At 42.9% G+C, this 19,543-nt stretch overlaps 1 protein-coding gene across 3 annotated transcripts in view; it reads right to left on the bottom strand.

The window, feature by feature from the left end:
* Positions 1 to 1,417: 1,417 nt before the first annotated feature.
* Positions 1,418 to 19,543, bottom strand: part of Gcnt4 (glucosaminyl (N-acetyl) transferase 4) — a 37,177-nt gene continuing 19,051 nt past the window's right edge. For all 3 annotated transcript variants that reach the window (XM_004651386.2, XM_045134468.1, XM_045134469.1), the window contains exon 2: positions 1,418 to 6,088. In XM_004651386.2, coding sequence (XP_004651443.1) covers positions 4,720 to 6,087 — 1,368 coding nt within the window. In that variant the 5' untranslated portion in view covers position 6,088 and the 3' untranslated portion in view covers positions 1,418 to 4,719. The remainder of the gene's footprint in view (positions 6,089 to 19,543) is intronic.

The following is a 19,543-nucleotide window of genomic DNA, read 5'->3' as shown; positions in this document are numbered from 1 at the left end:
CAGAAGGAGGGGCTGGAGAGATTGCTTAGTGGTTAAGGCACTTGCCTGCAAAGCTAAAGGACCTAGGTTCAATTCCATCTAACCCATGTAAGCCAGATGCACAAGGTGGAGCATGCATCTGGAGTTCATTTTGAGTGGCTGGAAGCCTTGACGTGCCCATTCTCTTTCTCTCACTCTGCCTCTTTCCACCTCTCAAATAAATAAATAAAAATAATTTTTTTTGAGGTAGGGTCTCACTCTAGCTCAGGCTGACCTAGAATTCACTATGTACTCTCCGGGTGGTCTTGAACTCAAGGCAATCCTCCTACCTCTTCTTCCTGAGTGCTGAGATAAAAGGCATGTGCCATCATGCCCAGCTTTAAAAATAAAATATTTTTCAAAAAGTGGAAGGAAGCCGGGAAGAGGTAGAGGATTGCCGTGAGTTTGAGGCCACCCTGAGACTCCATAGTGAATTCCAGGTCAGCCTGGGCTAGAGTGAGACCCTACCTCAAAAAAAAGGTGGTGGGGGGGGAGGCTATTGGGAGGTGGGAAGGGTATAAGCATGGAGATGGGGGGAGGAAGAAGTGTAGAGGGTGGGGGTGTCAACCAGAACTAAGTATGGGCAATGCCATAGTAGACCTGTTACTTTTTTTTTTAAATCTTTTTAAAATTTATTTATTTATTTGCAAGCAGAAAGAGAGATGGAGAGAAGAGAGACAGACACAGAGAGAATGGGCACTCCAGGGCCTCCAGCCACTGCAAACGAATTCCAGATGCATGTGCCCCTTATGCATCTGGCTTATGTGGGTCCTGGGGAATTGAACCTGGGTCCTTTGGCTTCACAGGCAAATACTTTAACCACTAAGCCATTTCTCCAGCACAAGCCTGTTACTTTTAAGCTACACAAGAAAGAGGACGACTTGTGATCTGTGTGCATGACATGCATGCTCCTCGTATATCTGCGGACCAGGCAGGAGACTACTACAACTTTAGGCCTGGTATTTTCCCACAGCAAAGCCTGGGGATACTGCTGGAAACGGCCTCCTCTGGCCCAAGGCCTTTTCACCCAGGCAGAAATCCTTCCAAGACAGAAATGTTTTGATTTTTTTTTTTTTCAGTTGAGGGAGTTAAAATACAGAGCTCAACCCACACTATGGAGAACCTTTATTCCAAAAAGTAATCAAGCCCATAAGAAGATTTCCTTGATGATTAATCTCAGAGGAGAAAGCAACGGGAAGGAGAATGACGATAAGCAAATCCTACAAGACTGAGGCCTTATCCAACTGAACAAGTCAAGTTTCCGTGTGTCCATCCCGAGTGTAGTACGTTGAGACCCTTCTGCGCTGAAGTGACCTCTGCTCTTCAACGGTTAGACCAGTGTTATAAACGGAAAGAACTTTTATGAGAACCAGACAGGAAAGCTCGTAAGTCTCAGGGGTTTGTTTTGTTGGAGCACACTTTATTTTACAATATCAGGGAACTCACATACTAGCAGCATAATTAATAAATGAATCACCAACCTGTTTAAAACTCATATAATGGGAAACTTATTACTGAAATGGTAAACCACAACAATACCACAAAAAGAAATTTGACTGGTTGACAAAAACATTTGAAAAAAATCTCTCACATCACTATCAACAACCAGAAATAGTCTTAACATCCATAATTATACATTCATTTCACATTCCTCAAATGGGTTGTTGTTTATATTTTCCATGAATCATGTCAAAAATATATAAATAGGTATATCTTCACATTCTGGAAGGCAAGAGAAATCTTCAAATTTAAATATATGTTTTCATTTAAAATAAGCAAAAATAAAAATAGCAGCAACACTGACCTTTAAACACATGTGATTGTTACAATACAGTAGAAGGTTCACATCATATAGATATATTTTGGTAGCTCTTTCATTGCTCGTCTAATGCCAACATGTAATCCAAAAGTCTAGATTCAATAAATACTATACAAAGAACACTTAGAAACAGACTGCAGAACATCCTCAGACCAAGGAGGGAATCATACCGAAAGGGCTTTGGGAAGAATCAGGTCTGAAGACATACAGGAAAACTGTAGGATTCCCAGGGTAAGTGCCCTGAAGACCGAGGAGCTGATACTTCTGATTCTAGAGAAATGGGGGGGGGGGAGGAAGAAGGCACTACTATGTCTCTGTCCATCCACATTCCATCTATATAATGTGAAAGTGGTAAGCAACTTGGGACGCTACCCAAAAAATCAGATAGAATCATTTCTCTCCAGGAGGTAACGCAATGAACAAGGAGGTTGCTATTTGTCAACACCCAATCTAAATTTATTTATTTATTTGAGGGAGGGGCAGATATATATTGAGAGAATGGGCACTCCAGGGCCTCTAGCTGCTGCAAGTGAACTCCAGATTCATGTGCCACCTTATACATGTGGCTTATGTAGGTCCTGGGGATTCAAACCTGAGTCCTTTGGCTGTGCAGACACATGCCTTAACTGCTAAACCATCTCTCCAGCCCACCACTTAATCTATTTTGATGCCCAAAGGCGTAAAAACCAGGTACTAATAGAACCATGTGTGTTTGATCCTGGATGGTAGGAAAAGTATTGCTAACCCTACCCCATTTCCCATCTAAGCCAGTCAACCAACTTGCAAATGCTATTTGGCTGTACAAGAAAGTCCACACGTGGAGACAGGGCCTTTCTGAGGTCTGGACTTAGTGACAGGTTGTCCTGCAATGGTGTGACCTTTTGTTATTTCGAAAAGGTTAATGATCAATAGTGGGGCTGGGATCTATGTTTGCCTTACATTATTACTCCTGGCTGATATTCTGAAATATGTTCCCATTTATAAACCTCTTCATACGCTGTGTCAGTTGATTTACACAATGACATGTTCAGTACACAGAGACCCAGGGCTCATGGAGAACAGCTGAGCTTCTCCAGGCGTCCACACCAGCGCAGTGGGCAGGTCCTCTGTGGAACTTAGCTCTTTAAAACTTATCTTTAAGAACTGGGGCTTGGGATTAGTTGTCTCTGAAGCATGAACTAATTTGAAGGAGATTTTTTTAAAAAGGGAGAAGATGAGTTAAAGATAAAAAGAAATGAAGGGATAAGTGGTGTCACTTGGCATTTAGTGTTATAAACTTAAATAAGCAAAGTGTGTTTCAAATGTAGAGCACAGAGATTTTAATAAATAAATACTTTAGATTTTCAAATGGTCTTATTTTGGCCTTGAATACTATGCATTTAAGTAGTTATTGAGACTGACATCGAAGCATAAGGATTTTTGAATGTGTTCCAAACTTCCCTAGGGACTGGGGCCAATGTTTCAGCCTGTTCTCAAGGCCCCACAGTGTCTGTCTGTCTGCCTGTTTGTGTGTCTGTCTGTCTGTCTCTCTTTGTGTAAAAATACTCTTAGGTGTGAGCTTTTGTAAAATACTAATAACAAATATTCTCGTTATAGCCTTAGGAAAATTAGCTTTTTCTCCTTGGAGTTGTTAAGAGAAAAGACTACAGTGAACTTGGACTTTCCTTATTTTAAACTTGGATCCTATTTTGTTACTTGCCAGAAAACAAAAATGTTTGAATGACCATAACAACTAAACTGTCATCTTTCATACAATCTTACCAAGAAAATTTACATATTTGATAGTTACGTAAAACAAAATTGTCTTCATTCCAGAGGAAGTGTGCTACTGTAATAAAAAATTATCTTCTATAATAATGTATGAATGGAAATATGCAAAGACATAGGCTTAAGATGCTGATATATGTATGCCATTTTGAATTATTAAGCAGCTCTTATTTTCATCAGGGTGTTCTTTTTTTATTTTATTTTTATTTTCATTTATTTATTTATTTTGGTTTCATGAGGTAGGGTCTCACTGTAGCCCAGACTGACCTGGAACTCACTCTGTGGTCTGAGGCTGGCCTCAAACTCACAGCGATCCTCCTACCTCTGCCTCTGGAGTGCTGAGATTAAAGGCGTGCACTACTATGCCAGACTATCAGTGTGTTTTAAATAAGCAGTTGAATTAAAAGGAAGCCATTCATGACCCCAGTGTGTAACCCATGCACAGCTGACTAAGCCCCTTTGTCGCTCTCCAGGCACTACCTCCTCACCTACCCACACCCCCACTGACTTCTTTCTCACCCATCCGCACCAGTAGTGTGCCCTCAGCCCTGAACTGAACACATGAGGCACCGAAGGTAGACTATGCTTTGGCAAGCAGGTAATCGGAAATTTCTTTGAGCTTCTCTGAGGTAGTGAAGTCTCTCCTAATATTCTAATGGTTCGGAAACATCGAGGGCTGCTGGATTGAAGAGACGGGGCGAAGTGCTGGTCACTGACACGCTGCTCAGAACTGGGTGGTCTGATTACCACGTGCTCCAAAGGGTTTGTGAGTAGAAACCTCGTTGTTGCGTGGCGAACACAAAGGTACCCGGGTTGCCGCACGATGAAGGCAGACCATCGCTTCCTGAGGACACCGTGCAACGCAATACAACTTGGACTTGATTTCTGCATGTTTGCTTTAAGAAGTGCCTGGTGCATAGTTAGATGCTCAAGAAACGTGTGATGACAGCACCAAGCATTGTTCACCACAGGCTCCTCAATGTCTACGCGGCTTTCCTGGGTGCACGAATCCTTCTCAACTTCCAGCTGCTGAGAGGGTTAAGTGCAGATGGTATTGGGCACCGCATGTAACTCCATGTGCATGTGTCAGACGCTCTCATCCCTGTCAAGACTTGCTATGATGCTGTGACGGTGGGATTTTTATCCATAAATAACTTTTCCGAAGACAAAGTGATCCACTCTCTCTGTTGCTCTTCGATCTTTTCAGCCAGGCATTTAATCAAGATGGGGTCCACCTTAGAATCAAATTTATTTGCAAACCAGTGCCCGTCTTTTATAAGCCACCTTAATTCTGCAGCTCCGTAAATGCACACACTTCGGAGGTGGGAACCAGTGCAGCTGGGATAGAAGAAGCCTTCATAATAATTCCATTTGACGAGGCGGGTCTTACTCTGCAGGTCAGATACATCCTGGGCTGATCTGGAAATCTCCCCAGGGACTCCTGGTATCCGGATTAAAGTGGCCCAGAAGTGCTCATCAGGAGAGTACGTATCTTTAGACCAGGCAAAAAAGTCCTCAATGAGGGTGTTGTTGAAAATATATTTCACAAATGCTTGACTGAGAACAAAATAGGCACTGCCCACAAAGACCTCAATGTCATGAGGGGGCGCCTCCTTGGAGACGTTTGTCTTGACTGGCAGCTTGACATACTCATAAGGCATCTGTCTGAGCTCATGGTGATACGTGAATCTCTCTATTTTACTGTTCGGGGGCCTTACCGTCTCTAACATATTTGCTCCATTGAGCTTCTTTAACTCTGACACCAGTTCAAAATTTGACTTCAGGGGAAAATCCTGCCCACACAGGTTGATGACATATCTCCATTGAACTGAAGATTTGAGAAGGTCAGATAAGCAGTTCAAGTCAGCCTGGAGTCTGGAAATGTGGGCATATTCCACAGTCTCTAACTTGGAAGCGATGAAGATATTAGAAAAGCACTTTGCTAGGTTGTTCATAGCAACTTGGAAGGTATCAGGGGACTTGCGGTCATAATGGATGCAGTAAACATTGTGCTGGCTGTATATAGCGTGGATGAGCCTTTCAACCATTATTGCATCTTTGTGGACAACCAGTGAATAGGCTATTGGGAAGTTCTTCTCTTCCCTTGAAACAAGCTTCTGATGGTACCCTCTCAGGGCCTGATAAATGCCACAGTCACTCGTCATTGCCACAACATCGTCATCCTCCAAGTCAATGATGTCATGTCTTCTTATTTCCAGACTCTTGCCAATTTCCAAAGGGTCTTGTTCATAGACCCCTGAACAGTTAACTTCATACCTAACTTCATCCTGAATGTGGTGGTATCTATTTCGGACAAAAGGTGAAGTACTTAAGGAGTACTCAACCAAGTAGATGCCTCTTTGAGGAAAAAGGAGTCTTGCCACATTTAGAATCTTTAACAGGGACAACAGCCATAGGGTTAAGAACAGGATGAAAACTTTCTGCTGGAGAGTATATTTAGAGCAACATTTTAATATCTTCATTCTGTAAAGAGGAGAAAGGGATATGGTTACATAATTTAAAAATATTAAGTAATAAGAGAAAAAGCAATTTAGTTTATGCAAAATTTATTGGATACCTACTACATGTTCCAGGGAATACTAGGCCCAATAATAAACAAAACAAGGTTCCTGTCCTTGGCCAAATCCAGAAATAACAAAATAGAAATATATTAAGTGGCGGAATTTTGTGATACTCTGTGCTCACATAATTTTGGGAGATGTTGGTTGTCAAACAAAATGGAAGATAAACTCCTAAATAGACACCAATTGTTCACTGATGTACTGGGGGACTAATTTAAGAACTCTTATAGAATACCAAAATCCACATGTACTCAAATCCCTTATATAAAGTAAATCTATATTTTATAGCCCATACAAATCTCCTTTTAATATCTATTTATTTTTATTTATTTAGTATTCTGACAGAGAAAGAGGGAGGGAGGGAGAGAGGTAGAGAGGAAATTAGTGTGCCAGGTCCTCCAGCCACTGCAAATGAACTCCAGATGCATTTTCCCTCTTGTGCATCTGGCTAACGTGGGTCCTGGGGAATTGAACCTGAGTCCTTTGGCTTTGTAGGCAAACGCCTTAATGGCTAAGCTATCTCTCCAGCCCTTCTGTACTCTTCGTAAGATCTCTAGATCATGTACAGTACCTAATACTTACACACCTTCATTCATGTGGATTTGGCACAGCCCTTGGTGCATAGAAAATTCAAGTTTTACTTTTAGGAAATTTCTGGACTTTTCTTTTCCAGATATTTCTGACCAAAGTTGGGTTGAATCTGTAGATAAGGGACCCACAGATACAGAGGGCTGACTGTACTGTGTCTTATATAGTCTGCATTTTTGTTGAGCATTGGAGGAGGGATTGCTGTGCTTTGGGCAGAGGTCTAGAGAAAAGATAGATGACTAAGTTCCTCAGACCTGCAAAGCCAAAGGACCCAAGTTCAATTCCCCAGTACCCATGTAAAACCAGATGCACAAGGTGGCAGGCATATGCATCTGGAGTTTGTTTGCTGTGGCTAGAGGCCCTGATGTTCCCATTCTCATTCTCTCTCTCTCTCTATCTTGCTCTCTCTCACTCAAATAATAAATAAATTAAATAAAATAAACAAGTCCTCAGAGATTAACATGACTCATCTGAGGCCAAAAGGACCATTTATTTAACTCCATTCAAACTTCTGATTCTGATTAGATGGAGAGCTGAAGTCAGATAGGGAAGTCATTTAGGAAATAAGCGCCGCAGCCAGTGCCTAACGGAGTACAGTAGCTTAGAGACTAAGCTATTGTGTAGATTACTAAACTTGAGTAAAGTGCACTTCTGTTTTTTTCCTTTTAATCTTAGTCCCTATCTCTTCACAGGGCTTAGCAATTTATCCCTTAACATGGAAGAATTCTGACACTCATTCAGAGTAGGTAGAGGTGTAAAAATGACATTAAAGTTGCAGTGTGTTGCCTTGTCCATGGCATAATCTGGTTTCCACAGCTTCGTAACAGGCAAGAACTACCTTGAGCCTGAGTGACTAGGACTCAAAATCTGAGTGCGCTTCAAAGGAGCAAAAAGCTGAGACTCGGGCTGGAGAGATGGATTAGCAGTTAAGAGACTTACCTGCAAAGCCCAGGGACCCAGGTTTGATTCCTCAGGACCCATGTAAGCCAGATATACAAATGGTGGTGCATGCGTCTGGAGTTCATTTGCAGCGTCTGGAGGCCCTGGTGTGCCCATTCTCTCTCTCTTTCTCTATTTGCCTCTTTCTCTCTCAAATTAATTAATTAATTTAAAAAAATTTTGAAAAATAGCTGAGATCTGACAAGGAACCAAGTGCCAGAGAAAGTGGCTCATTCAACGAGGATAAAGTCTGGACCTGGCAGAGGAGTGAAGAAAACAGGATAGATCTGAAACATATGTGACAGGAGAAAGGAAGGGCTGATAATTGTCAAGCTTCAAGCTTAGGTTCAACGTGGATGGTAGCATCACGTGTGGAAACAGAAAACACAGGGCAGGTGAGGATGTGAGCCCAGTAACGGCTACAGTGAGATTAAGTGCCTAGGAAGCCAGGCTACACTGCTATCTTGTACAAACATTCCAATGACTCCTTCCTTCTTTTTTTTTTTTTAAATTTTATTTATTTATTTATTTGAGAGTGACAGACACAGAGAGAAAGACAGATAGAGGGAGAGAGAGAGAATGGGCACGCCAGGACCTCCAGCCTCTGCAATGCGCCCCCTTGTGCATCTGGCTAACATGGGACCTGGGGAACCGAGCCTCGAACCGGGGTCCTTAGGCTTCACAGGCAAACGCTTAACCGCTAAGCCATCTCTCCAGCCCGACTCCTTCCTTCTTGAAGGCTTGTGATCAGGAAGCAGGAAGTGTTTACTGGCAGACAGTACTCTTGCAATTCTAGTAGAAATAATTTCCCATAGAAGAAAGTTATTTTCTTTCCCATCTGACCAGGTCAATAAGGAAGTTGTCTTATGTAGTTTATCACCATGTAGACACAAGATCATGATAACCGAACTGAAGAAAAAGAAAATACCAGCAAGATTTGCTGGCTTATGGTTCAAGTGAACATAAGAATTTTAGGGTACTGGGGAGTTGGCTCAGTGGTTAAAGGCACATGCTCGATTCCCCAGTACCCATGTACAACCAGGTGCACAGAGTGGTGCATGCATCTGGAGTTTGTTTGCTATAGCAAAAGGCCCTGGTGCACCCATTCTCTCTGTCACACACTCTGCTCACAAATAAATCAAATATTTAAAATAATATTTTTGGGCTGGTGAGATGGCTTAGTGTTTAAGGTGCTTGCTTGCAAAGCCTAAAGAGCCAGGTTTTTTTTTTTAATGAAAATAAGCTTTATTACATCAAGTAATAAATACATATAAAGATGCAAACAATTTTAGTCACTTTCTTCCAGATGTTTTGATCAACTTACAATAAACATAGAACTGAAATCTACACTCTTAGTATGAAAATGTTCAGGGTGCATGTTAGGTTTGGTAGATTGCTCTTTCTTCATATTTATAACTTGTGCATCTTTAAGATTGACTTCAAAGCACTCAGTCATGCAAATGCTTAAGCAAAGCTCTGCTGAGCAGGATCTACGGTGTGGCAGGTGAGCTAGCTAGGAGTGAAGCGCGCTGTCAGTGTGTCCTCAGAGTCAGACAAGCTTATGAAAAGGAGCAGACCAATTCAGGTGACGCAAATGTGTTGAAAAGAAGGTTAAAGGGAGACACTGGCTTTAGGACAGTTTGCTGTAAAGTAATGTCACATGCATCTTTAAGTCAATGCTAAAAATAATAAAATTAAAAAAAAACTTGGGTCATCCTAACGACTTAAAATGCAAATTTTACTGCAAAATCTTTTCCCAATCTTTGAGGGTGTAGGTATAGAGCTTAGTGAACCATGGTAGAAAAAACTAAACTGTTACCATTTTGAAAACAAAGAGTTTTGTCTCAACAGGAGAGATGAACTGTAACCTCCCATCTTGTAGAAAGACAGGACCTGTAGGGAGCCAATGCAGACGCCATTCTCGCCAGTCTTGAGGTAAATACTTCCTCAGTTAGGCAGCAACCTCCCTTGAGGTTGTGCATGCGCTTGATGCACCTTGTCCTGAGCCTATCCCATGGCTCCTGTGGGTGGGTGAGCCTATGGCAGCCAATCAGCAGGCGTCCCATAGTATTCTGCCCTATAAAAGCAGCTACACTCCTGCGCCCCTCGCCCCTCGCCATCAACTTTCCTGTTAACCAAGAGGCTCTCCAATAAAGTGTGATCAAGAAGGATCCTTGTTTGCTGGTCGTGCTTCTCCTGCGGGTCAGGGGCTCGCGGCAAGGACCTTCAGCTCTAATAAGACTAGGATCTGGCATTGCCTTCTGTCTCAGCCAAGTACTCCCGAACCAGCACTGGGCGTGCAGGATGCCTCCTTTGAGCCGCTCCATGGCACTCTTGCTCCCTGCAAACGTGGGTCTGATCTCCTTTCCCAGTTCTTCAATGATGGCCAGCAGCTCAGCATATTTGCTGTGAGGCACCTGGCTGTTCCTGGTTCCCTGGGTATAGCCTAGCGATGGTGGCCCATAGTCACTCAACAGCTGAGTGGACCCTTCTGGCGTGGAGGGCGGAGGTGGGCATGTGCGCGGTCAAGTTCGGCTTGTAAGATATTCTCCCAAGCGCCCACACACTTTTAGTTGTTGATGGCTCAGGCCGTGCTGGCATATGTGGCCGTCCCTCACCCTTACACCGCTGCAGTATATCACCCATACATCGGGCGGGCCAAGAGCCAGTTTTGATTCCCCAGTACCCACGTGAAGCCAGAGGCACAAAGTGGTATATGTATCTGGAGTTCATTTGCAGTGACTAGAGGCCCTGGCACACCCATTCTCTCTGTGTCTCTTTGCTTGCAAATAAATAAATAAATAAAAATTTAAAGAATACCTGGAGATTTACTTTAAAATTTTTCAATAGAAGACCAGTCCCCAGGGAAGTTGTATGAAGGATTTCCCCAAAGCATCCCTCCCTCAGCTCTCCTAGACACTGCTGGAGCCTCAAAGGAGGAGAGCTAGGACCACTGTAGCTGTAAGTTAACAGCTGCGTGGCTCCAGCTATAGTGGGTTTCTAACATCTCAAACTAGCAATCTTTTTTTTTTCTTTCAAATTTTTATTAACAACTTCCATGATTATAAAAAATATCCCATGGTAATACCCTCCCTCCCCCCCCACTTTCCCCTTTGAAACTCCATTTTCCATCATATCCCCTCCCCATCTCAATTAGTCTTTTATTTTGAAGTCATAATCTTTTCCTCCTATTATGATGGTCTTGTGTAGTTAGTGTCAGGCACTGTGAGGTCATGGATATCCTGGCCATTTTGTGTCTGGAGGGAGCACATTTTAAGGAGTCCTACCCTTCCTTTGGCTCTTACATTCTTTCCGCCACTTCTTCCGCATTAGACCCTGAGCCTTGGAAGGTGTGATAGAGATATTGCAATACTGAGCACTCCTGTCACTTCTTTCCAGCACCATGATGCCTTCTGAGTCATCCCAAGGTCACTGCCATCTGAAAAGAGAAGACTCTCTACCAAAAGTGAGAGTAGCATTAATATAAGGGTATGAACATTAAGAGAAGTGCTTACTGGGCAGTTTGATAAGCATAGTATATACGTTTAGCCAGACAGCAGCAGATGTTACACCCCTAGGGCTCTTGACTACACTTGTTTTAAGTTTTCAGTATCAGGGATGTATTCCCTCCCATGGAGCGGGCCTCCATTCCAATCAGAGGACAGTTGGTTTCTACTATGATAGATGTGCCACTATTGCACCCATTGGCTCATTTGGCCTGGCTGGCCAATTAATTATAAGGCTTGCAGTGTCCACTGTTGAACATCTTCACTGGTGATTTCTCTTTTTCCCGTTGAACTGCATGCAGAATGGCTTCGTCCAGTTTTCTGTCAGCTGGTCTACATGGAGGAGGTTATCAGGTCAGTTCCAGCAGGATTTCTCAGTGGCCTTTCAGCCCAAGTATGTGGAGTCTTTAGCAATAGGGTCTTACCATCTATTCCTGGTGGGAAACCAAGGGCCTTGGCAATGGCCTATAATGTTTTGGGGGCATTAGGGATCTCCCTGGCCAACAACTCACTGAAAAGTATCCCATCCCTGGCACTGAAAATATTCTAGCAACAATCTATGGCTCCTGAGTGTTCCATTGTCCAAAAAAGTAGGATTCCATATAACTTATTTATATCCTCTTAAATTCTGATTAGCCCTCCCTCCACCTTTCCTTTACTCGATCTCTTCCCCTGAGCTCATTTTGGGTCTTTTCACCCCCATTAATCTGTTCTTCTACTTACATATATACAATACCATCCTATTAAGTACCCCTCCTTCCTTTCTCTTCCCTTTATATCTCTTTTCTAGCTTACTGGCCTCTGCTACTGAGTTTTTTCCTTCTTACACAGAAGCCCAATCATCTGTAGCTAGGATCCACATACGAGAGAGAACATGTGATGCTTGGCTTTCTGGGCCTGGGTTACCTCACTTAGTATAATCCTTTTCAGATCCATCCATTTTCCTGCAAATTTCATAGTTTCATTTTTCTTTACCGCTGAGTAGAACTCCATTGTATAAATGTGCCATCTCTTCATTATCCACTCATCAGTTGAGGGACATCTACACTGGTTCCATTTCTCAGCTATTATAAATTGAGCAGCAATAAGCATGATTGAGCACATACTTCTTTTTTAAATTTTTTTTTAAATTAATTTATTTATTTGAGAGCAACAGACACAGAGAGAAAGACAGATAGAGGGAGAGAGAGAGAATGGGCGCGCCAGGGCTTCTAGCCTCTGCAAACGAACTCCAGACGCGTGCGCCCCCTTGTGCATCTGGCTAACGTGGGACCTGGGGAACCGAGCCTCGAACCGGAGTCCTTAGGCTTCACAGGCAAGTGCTTAACCGCTAAGCCATCTCTCCAGCCCTGAGCACATACTTCTAAGGAAATGAGATGAGTCCTTAGGATATATGCCTAGGAGTGCTATAGCTGGGTCATATGGTAGATCAATCTTTAGCTGTTTTAGGAACCTCCACACTGATTTCCACAATGGCTGGACCAGATTGCATTCCCACCAACAGTGTAGAAAGGTTCTTCTTTTCCTACAACCCCACCAGCATCTATGATCATTTGTTTTCATGACGGTAGCCAATCTGACAGGAGTGAGACAGAATCTCAATGTAGTTTTAATCTGTATTTCCCTGATGACTAGGGATATAGAACATTTCTTTAAGTGTTTATATGCCATCCATATTTCTTCTTTTGATAACTCTCTATTGAGTTCAACAGCCCATTTTTTTAATTGGGTTGTTTGATTTCTTATTATTTAATTTTTTGAGTTCTTTGTATATCCTAGATATTAATCCTCTATCAGATGTATAGCTGGAAAAGATTTTTTTCCCATTTTGTAGGTTGCCTCTTTGCTTTATTCACAGTGTCCTTTGCCGTACAAAATCTTTGTAATTTCATGAGGTCTCAGCGGTTAATCTGTGGTTTTATTGCCTAAGCAATTGGGGTTATATTCAGAAAGTCTTTGCCAAGACTAATATGTTGAAGGGTTTCCCCTACTTTTTCCTCTAGCAGTTTCAGAGTTTCAGGTCTGATGTTAAGGTTTTTAATCCATTTGGACTTAATTCTTGTGTGTGGAGAGAGAGAAGAATCTATTTTCATTCTTCTGCACATACATATCCAGTTTTCCCAGCATCATTTGCTGAAGAGGCTGTCTTTTCTCCAATAAGTATTTTTGGCATTTTTATCGAATATCAGGTGGCTATAGCCACCTGGACTTGTGTCTGGGTCCTCAATTCTGTTCCATTGATCTACATGTCTGCTTTTGTGCCAGTACCATGCTGTTTTTGTTACTATGGCTCTGTAGTATAGGTTAAAATCAGGTATGGTGATACCACTAGCCTTATTTTTGCTGCTCAGTACTATTTTAGACATTTGAGGGTTTTTGTGATCAAACTAGCAATCTTAAAGCCCTGGACCATCAAAGCAGTGGGATATCCCTTCTTTTTCAATGACGACCTTTCTCACCACTCTAAGACTTCCTGAATTTAAACTCATCCTTACCACTGTCTCAAATTAAAAACAAAAATTGCCAAGAAAAGTGCTTTAGTCAGTACTTGAAGCCACAGAGTCTTATTGCAGATATGCTCTCAACCCTCCATGCTGCCCCATCTCTGGTAAAATAAGGAAAAAGAGAGAACTTTCCATATTTTCCATAGAAGATTAGCCCTTGACTAATTTTCCTGCATCTTATCTAACTGTGCTAAAACATAAAGAAATTCTACCCCTCAAACTTGCACTAGCTCAGAGAGAATTTGCATGGAGAATTAGCCTGTAGGGACTTGGCAGATGAGTCACATCTGTCCCTGAAACCCAAGGCTCAGGCCAGTGGATGAGCTGATGAAGGGATCAGCTAATATCCAGTTAACAGGCTCCTTATAAGGAAAAGGAAAAGGAAAAGGAAAAAAATGAGCAAGACCATCCTCAGGTTTTCTGCCATCAGTGACTCTTGGCTTCTGTCTTGTCACTGTGATTTACTGATTTCATTTCTTCTCATAGATATTAGTGACACAGATGGTACTGGAAGAGAATTCCTAATTATTTTAGAAAACCCTGGGCACCACATTTTGGTCCTTAAACTTTGTTTTACTACATGTCAGTTTGAAAACTAGAATATATATCTATGTATGTATGTAGAGAGAGAGAGAGCTTATTGGTTTGGAAATGTCAGGATTATGCATCTTTCTAAAGCCTTCTAAAGAAGCATTACCACTCATCACTGCGAGACAGAAACATAAAGATCAGCTTGCTACACCACTAAAAATGAATAAAAAGCTAGTAGTACTGTTGGAGGTGAGCAAGCTAAGGTCCTTCTGCTGCAGCCACTTGATTTCGGTGAGGCCAGAGTCTCCCCTTGGCTTGCTCATCCCCCAAGCCTGGAGAAGGTTTTGGATAGAGATCATTAGGTAGATGACTCAGTGCCACTGAATTTCCTCAACACCCTGATCACTGTGCCAAGAAGCAGAAAGGCAAGTTTCACTCTGACCTGACCTTCTCATGGTTCTAGAGGAAAGATTGCAAATAATTATCACCAACATGATAAACATAGCAACAATGCCAAACATAAGAACAGCGTTACTGGGTCAATAATATGATACATGGAGACAAAGAACCTCAAGTAAGAAGCGATTACAATCTCTCTGAAAAGAAAAAAAGGTTTCCATTCTCTATTGAGAAAACAGACTTTGCCGTGGACATGCACACTGCAACTTTAAGGTCATTTTTATACCTCTATCTATTCTGAATGAAAAATTGGTGAGAAAAACATTGAGGAAAGTACATGTGGACAGATCTTTCCAAATGGACAAAGGGATATAAAAATACTTGTCTTGGCTGGAGAGATGGCTTAGCAGTTAAGGCTCTTGCCTGTGAAGCCTAATGACCCAGGTTTAATTCTCTAGGTCCCCTGTAAGCCAGATGCATAAGGTAGTGCATGCGTTTATTTTCAGTGGCTAGAGGCTCTTACATGCCCATTCTCTCTCTCTCTCTCCCCCCCCCTCTGTCTCAAATAAAAAATAAATAAAAACATACTTGTGTCCCATGTTAATGCCCATCAGAAGGTGACCTCATCAGAGGATGACCTTAGTAATCCAGTAGATAAGTTGACCCATTCTGTGGATAGTGGTCAACCTCTTTCTTCAGCCGTCACTGTCATTTCCCAGTGGGCCCATGAACAAAGTGGCCATGTTGGCAGGGATGCAGGTTATGAATGGGCTCAACAGCATGGGTTTCCATTAACTAAGTCTGACCTGGCTACAGCTGGTACTGAGTGCCAAATGTGCCAGCAGCGGAGACCAACACTGAGCTCCCAGTATGGGAGCATTCCTCGGGATGACCAGCCAGCAACTTGTTGGCAAGTTAACTCCACTGGACCACTTCCATCATAGAAAGGGCAGCGTTTTGTCCTTACTGGAATAGATTCCTATTCTGGGTATTGATTTCTATTTCCTGAGTGTAGTGTTTCTGCCAAAACTACCATCCGTGGGCTTACATAATGCCTTATCCACTGTCAAGGTATTCCTCACAGCATTGTTTCTGACCAAGGAAGTCACTTCACAGCCAAGGAAGTATGGCAGTGGGCTCATGCTTGTGGCATTCACTAGTCTTATTACGTACCCTGCCATCCTGAAGCAGCTGATTTGATAGAATAGTGGAATGATCTTTTAAAGAAACAGTTATGGGGCTGGAGAGGTGGCTTAGTGGTTAAGGTGCATGCCTGCAAAGCCTAAGGACCCAGGTTTGATTCTCTAGGTCCCATGTTAGCCAGATGCACAAGGTGGCGCATGCATCTGGAGTTCATTTGCAGTGGCTGCAGGCCCTGGTATGCCCATGCTCACTCTCTTTCTCACCCTCTCTCTGTCTCAAATAAAGAAATAAAAGAGATAAATAAAATGTTTAAAGAAACTGTTACAGCACTAAGTAGATGGCAACAGCCTGGAGGGCCAGGGGAGTGTCCTCCAGCAGGCTGTATATGCTCTGAATCAGGGTCCTATATATGGTGCTGTTTTTCCTATAGCCCGGATTCACAGGTCCAGGAATCAAGTGACCCATTAGCCAAATTTCTGCCTGTTCTTACAACCTTATGTCTACAGGTCTTGAATCCAGAAGGAGAAGTGCTTTCCCAGGAAAAATAAAGAACATTCCATTGAACTGGAAGTTAAGACTTCCCCACTGGCCACTTTGGGATCCTGATGCCCTTGAGTGAACAGGCTGAGAAAGGAGTTCCAGTGGTAGCAGGGGTGATTGGTGCAGACTTCCAGGGGGAAATTGGACTCCTCGTCCACAATGAAGGTAAGGAAGACTATGTCTGGAGTTTGAGAGATCCGTTAGGGTACCTCTTAGTGTTATTGTGCCCTGTTAGCAAGGTCAATGGGAAACTGCTACAACCCAATCAAGGCAGTGTGATAAATGGCCCTTCAGGAATGAAGGTATGGGTCACCCCTCCTGGTAAAGAACCAAGACCTGCTGAGGTGCTTGCTGAAGGTGGAGGAAATACCAGGTAAGGCCAAGTGACCAGTTACAAAAACAAGGACTGTAACTGCCATGAGTGTTTCTGTCCTATTGGTTAAGAGTGCTTGTGCACATATACACCAATATTAAGAGACCTTTATTTTTTTTCCTCTATTTTCCTATTATGTAATGATATTGATTGAGATTATATCATTAGTTATATTTAGTTTATTGGATATTAGAGACTAAGCATTCCTCAAGGGACCTTGCCTTGTGTTTGGGGGGGATGACTGTACATTTCTAATTGTATGTGTGATAGTTATATCATGTAAGGCAGATTTATGACATTGATACTGTCTTCACTTGGAAATTAAGTATGATATAAGGAAACATGGTTTGGGGTCAACTTGAGAAGAGTTGGACTTGTGACGGTCAAGTTCTGTTGTCAACTTGATCTGATTAGGAATCCACAGACATTCCTCTTGGGCAAGTCTCTGAGGTTGCTTCCAGGAAGACCTGACTAAAGGCAGAAGCCCTTCCTCCAGGGTGAGCGGCCCTCCTGGTGGTAGGCTTCATGAAAGAAATCTCTGAAAGGACAGAGCCCCTTTCTTCCCTCCTGGCTGCCTGTGCTGCTTGCTGGTGAGAGCTTCACTCGAACATGCATCTATCCTGTCCAGCTATTTTCGCCAGCCTTCCAGCGTGGACCGAAGACCAGTGGCTCTCCAGGAAGCCTCCGGGCCTGCAGTGCTGGATTGGGCCTGCTGAGGCCTCCAGCCTCATGGATTGAAAAGCTATCAGGTTCCTTGACTTTCAGGCCTGAAAACAGCGATTGTTGGACTACCATATGCTAATTCAATAAATTCCTTTTAATACCAAATCATTTTATCAGTTCTGTTCCTCTGGAGAATGCTGGCTAATACAACCAGGAAAGAGGAGACTACCTTCTCCTGATGGGTGTAACTCCAATAAGCTGGCTGATTCCTGATCAAAGATGTCCCACAACCTTGAGGAACCAACATCTGACGAACAGGTCCTGATGTGGCTGCTTATTTCCCATCCATCCTTACACATCCTGTGATTGGAGAGCTGAAAGGCTCCAGCTGAGTTACTATGGGAAGAGGCATAATCTGCAGAAGTGACATGAAGAATGATTTTCATGCCCAGAATTTCCTCTACGACTTCTGTCCTCACAATCTTGTTGATGAGGAAGGTGGTGGTCACAATCTTTGTTCTGACAAACTGAAAGCAAACTGGCTGTGAACAAGCTCTGTCAGATGCACCTGCCCTGCAGGGCTCTCAAACACAGCCCCTACTGACAAGGAGCAGCCTTGCTCACTGGGCCGAGAGCGTGTCACTGGACATTTGACCTGAGCAATGGGACCCTGCCAAGGCCCTGCTTGAGGACACGTTTTGTGTGTTGGCATTGCTATAGAACCCTCGGTATGACTTGGCTGCACATATGGCTCTTAGGAACCATTAGGCTGAACAGAGGTAACGAGCCGTGAAAGTTCTGCAGTGTCTGGAGAATTACCCCTCAAAGATTTTGAACTTAAGAAGTGCATAGCTTCTTCCACACATTGCATTAGAAATATGGGGCTGGAGAGGTGGCTTCACGGTTAAAGCCACTTGCTTGTGAATCCTAAGGACCCAGGCTTGACTCCCCAGAGCCCACGTAAGCCAGATGCACAAGGAGACGCATGTGCAAGGTCACACAGGCACTCAAGGTGGCGCGTGTGTCTGGAGTTCAATTATAGTGGTTGGAGGCCCTGGCGTGCCAGTTCTCTCTCTCTCCCTCTTTCTCTTGCTCTCATGCTCTCTCATTAGAAAAGAAAAAAGGCCAGTCTGTTGGGCTTGACTCAAAAAAAGAAAAAGAAAAATGGAATATGGCTTAGGTTATGGAGGGAATGTGCATGTACTCTTGGATGTCTTTGAAAGAAATTCCATAGCTACCAATCTTTCAAAAAGATATTGAGAATAAAACAGCTCTAAACATTTACTTGAGTAACTATCTTCCCATCTCTAAGAATCCAAGAATTATGTGTTTCTGAAACCCCAAGAATTCTGAAACTTAAAAACCCCTTTCAACAAAACAATGTTGTCAAATAGTGAAAAACAAATGATAACTGGAATGTCAGAATGGAGGGGGTAAGAGATGTGCTCTTTCCAGAAAATAAAATCAACAAAATATTTCTCCTAGGAAACCGTTCCTCTTGCAGGGGTTCTACAAGCAGATATTTACATACCAAAGTTGTCTTTTTCCTACAACTGTTTTCACGTGCATTGTGTCATAGGGTCTTCGCAATAGCACCATGGGATAGAAAAGCCATCATCCCACATAACACCTGAGGACTAAAGACTTGATGCGGTTTTGATGCCGCTTTGTTCCACTGGGACCTTATTGCCCAAATCTAGACTTCAGCACCAAGGTTGAACAGTGAACAAAGCCTTCGAGGATGTCATGTTCCCATTTAAATACAGATAACAAACAAGGACTAAATGACCAGAGCTCATGGAAAGGGCTCAGAGGAAGAAAAAATTAGTAGTTTTAGAGACACAGAGAGAGAGATACAGAGAAGGTAAACAGGGAGGACGTACAGAAATAATGTATTTTCTGTAACTTGAGAACCCCAGCAGGCCAGAGTCCAGGGAAATGTGGTCTAGATTTGGGAACACCAAGCACAGCAGTCCCAAGATAAGGAAGAGACTGATATTTTAGAAGCTTTTAGAAAGCTGATGTCACTTAGATCTTAAAGAGAGAGAGAAGATGCTGAGAAAGGCAGGCAGGCTGGGTCTTTGTGGCCATGGAAAGCGTTCTGATTTTGTTCTAAGTGAAATGAAATCCCAGTGGAGGGTTTCCCTTGTAGGGAGTAGGGCCAGGGAAAG

Source organism: Jaculus jaculus, chromosome 14 (assembly GCF_020740685.1).
Source record: "Jaculus jaculus isolate mJacJac1 chromosome 14, mJacJac1.mat.Y.cur, whole genome shotgun sequence".
NCBI lineage: Eukaryota > Metazoa > Chordata > Mammalia > Rodentia > Dipodidae > Jaculus > Jaculus jaculus.
This window is presented reverse-complemented; position numbering and strand designations above follow the sequence as displayed.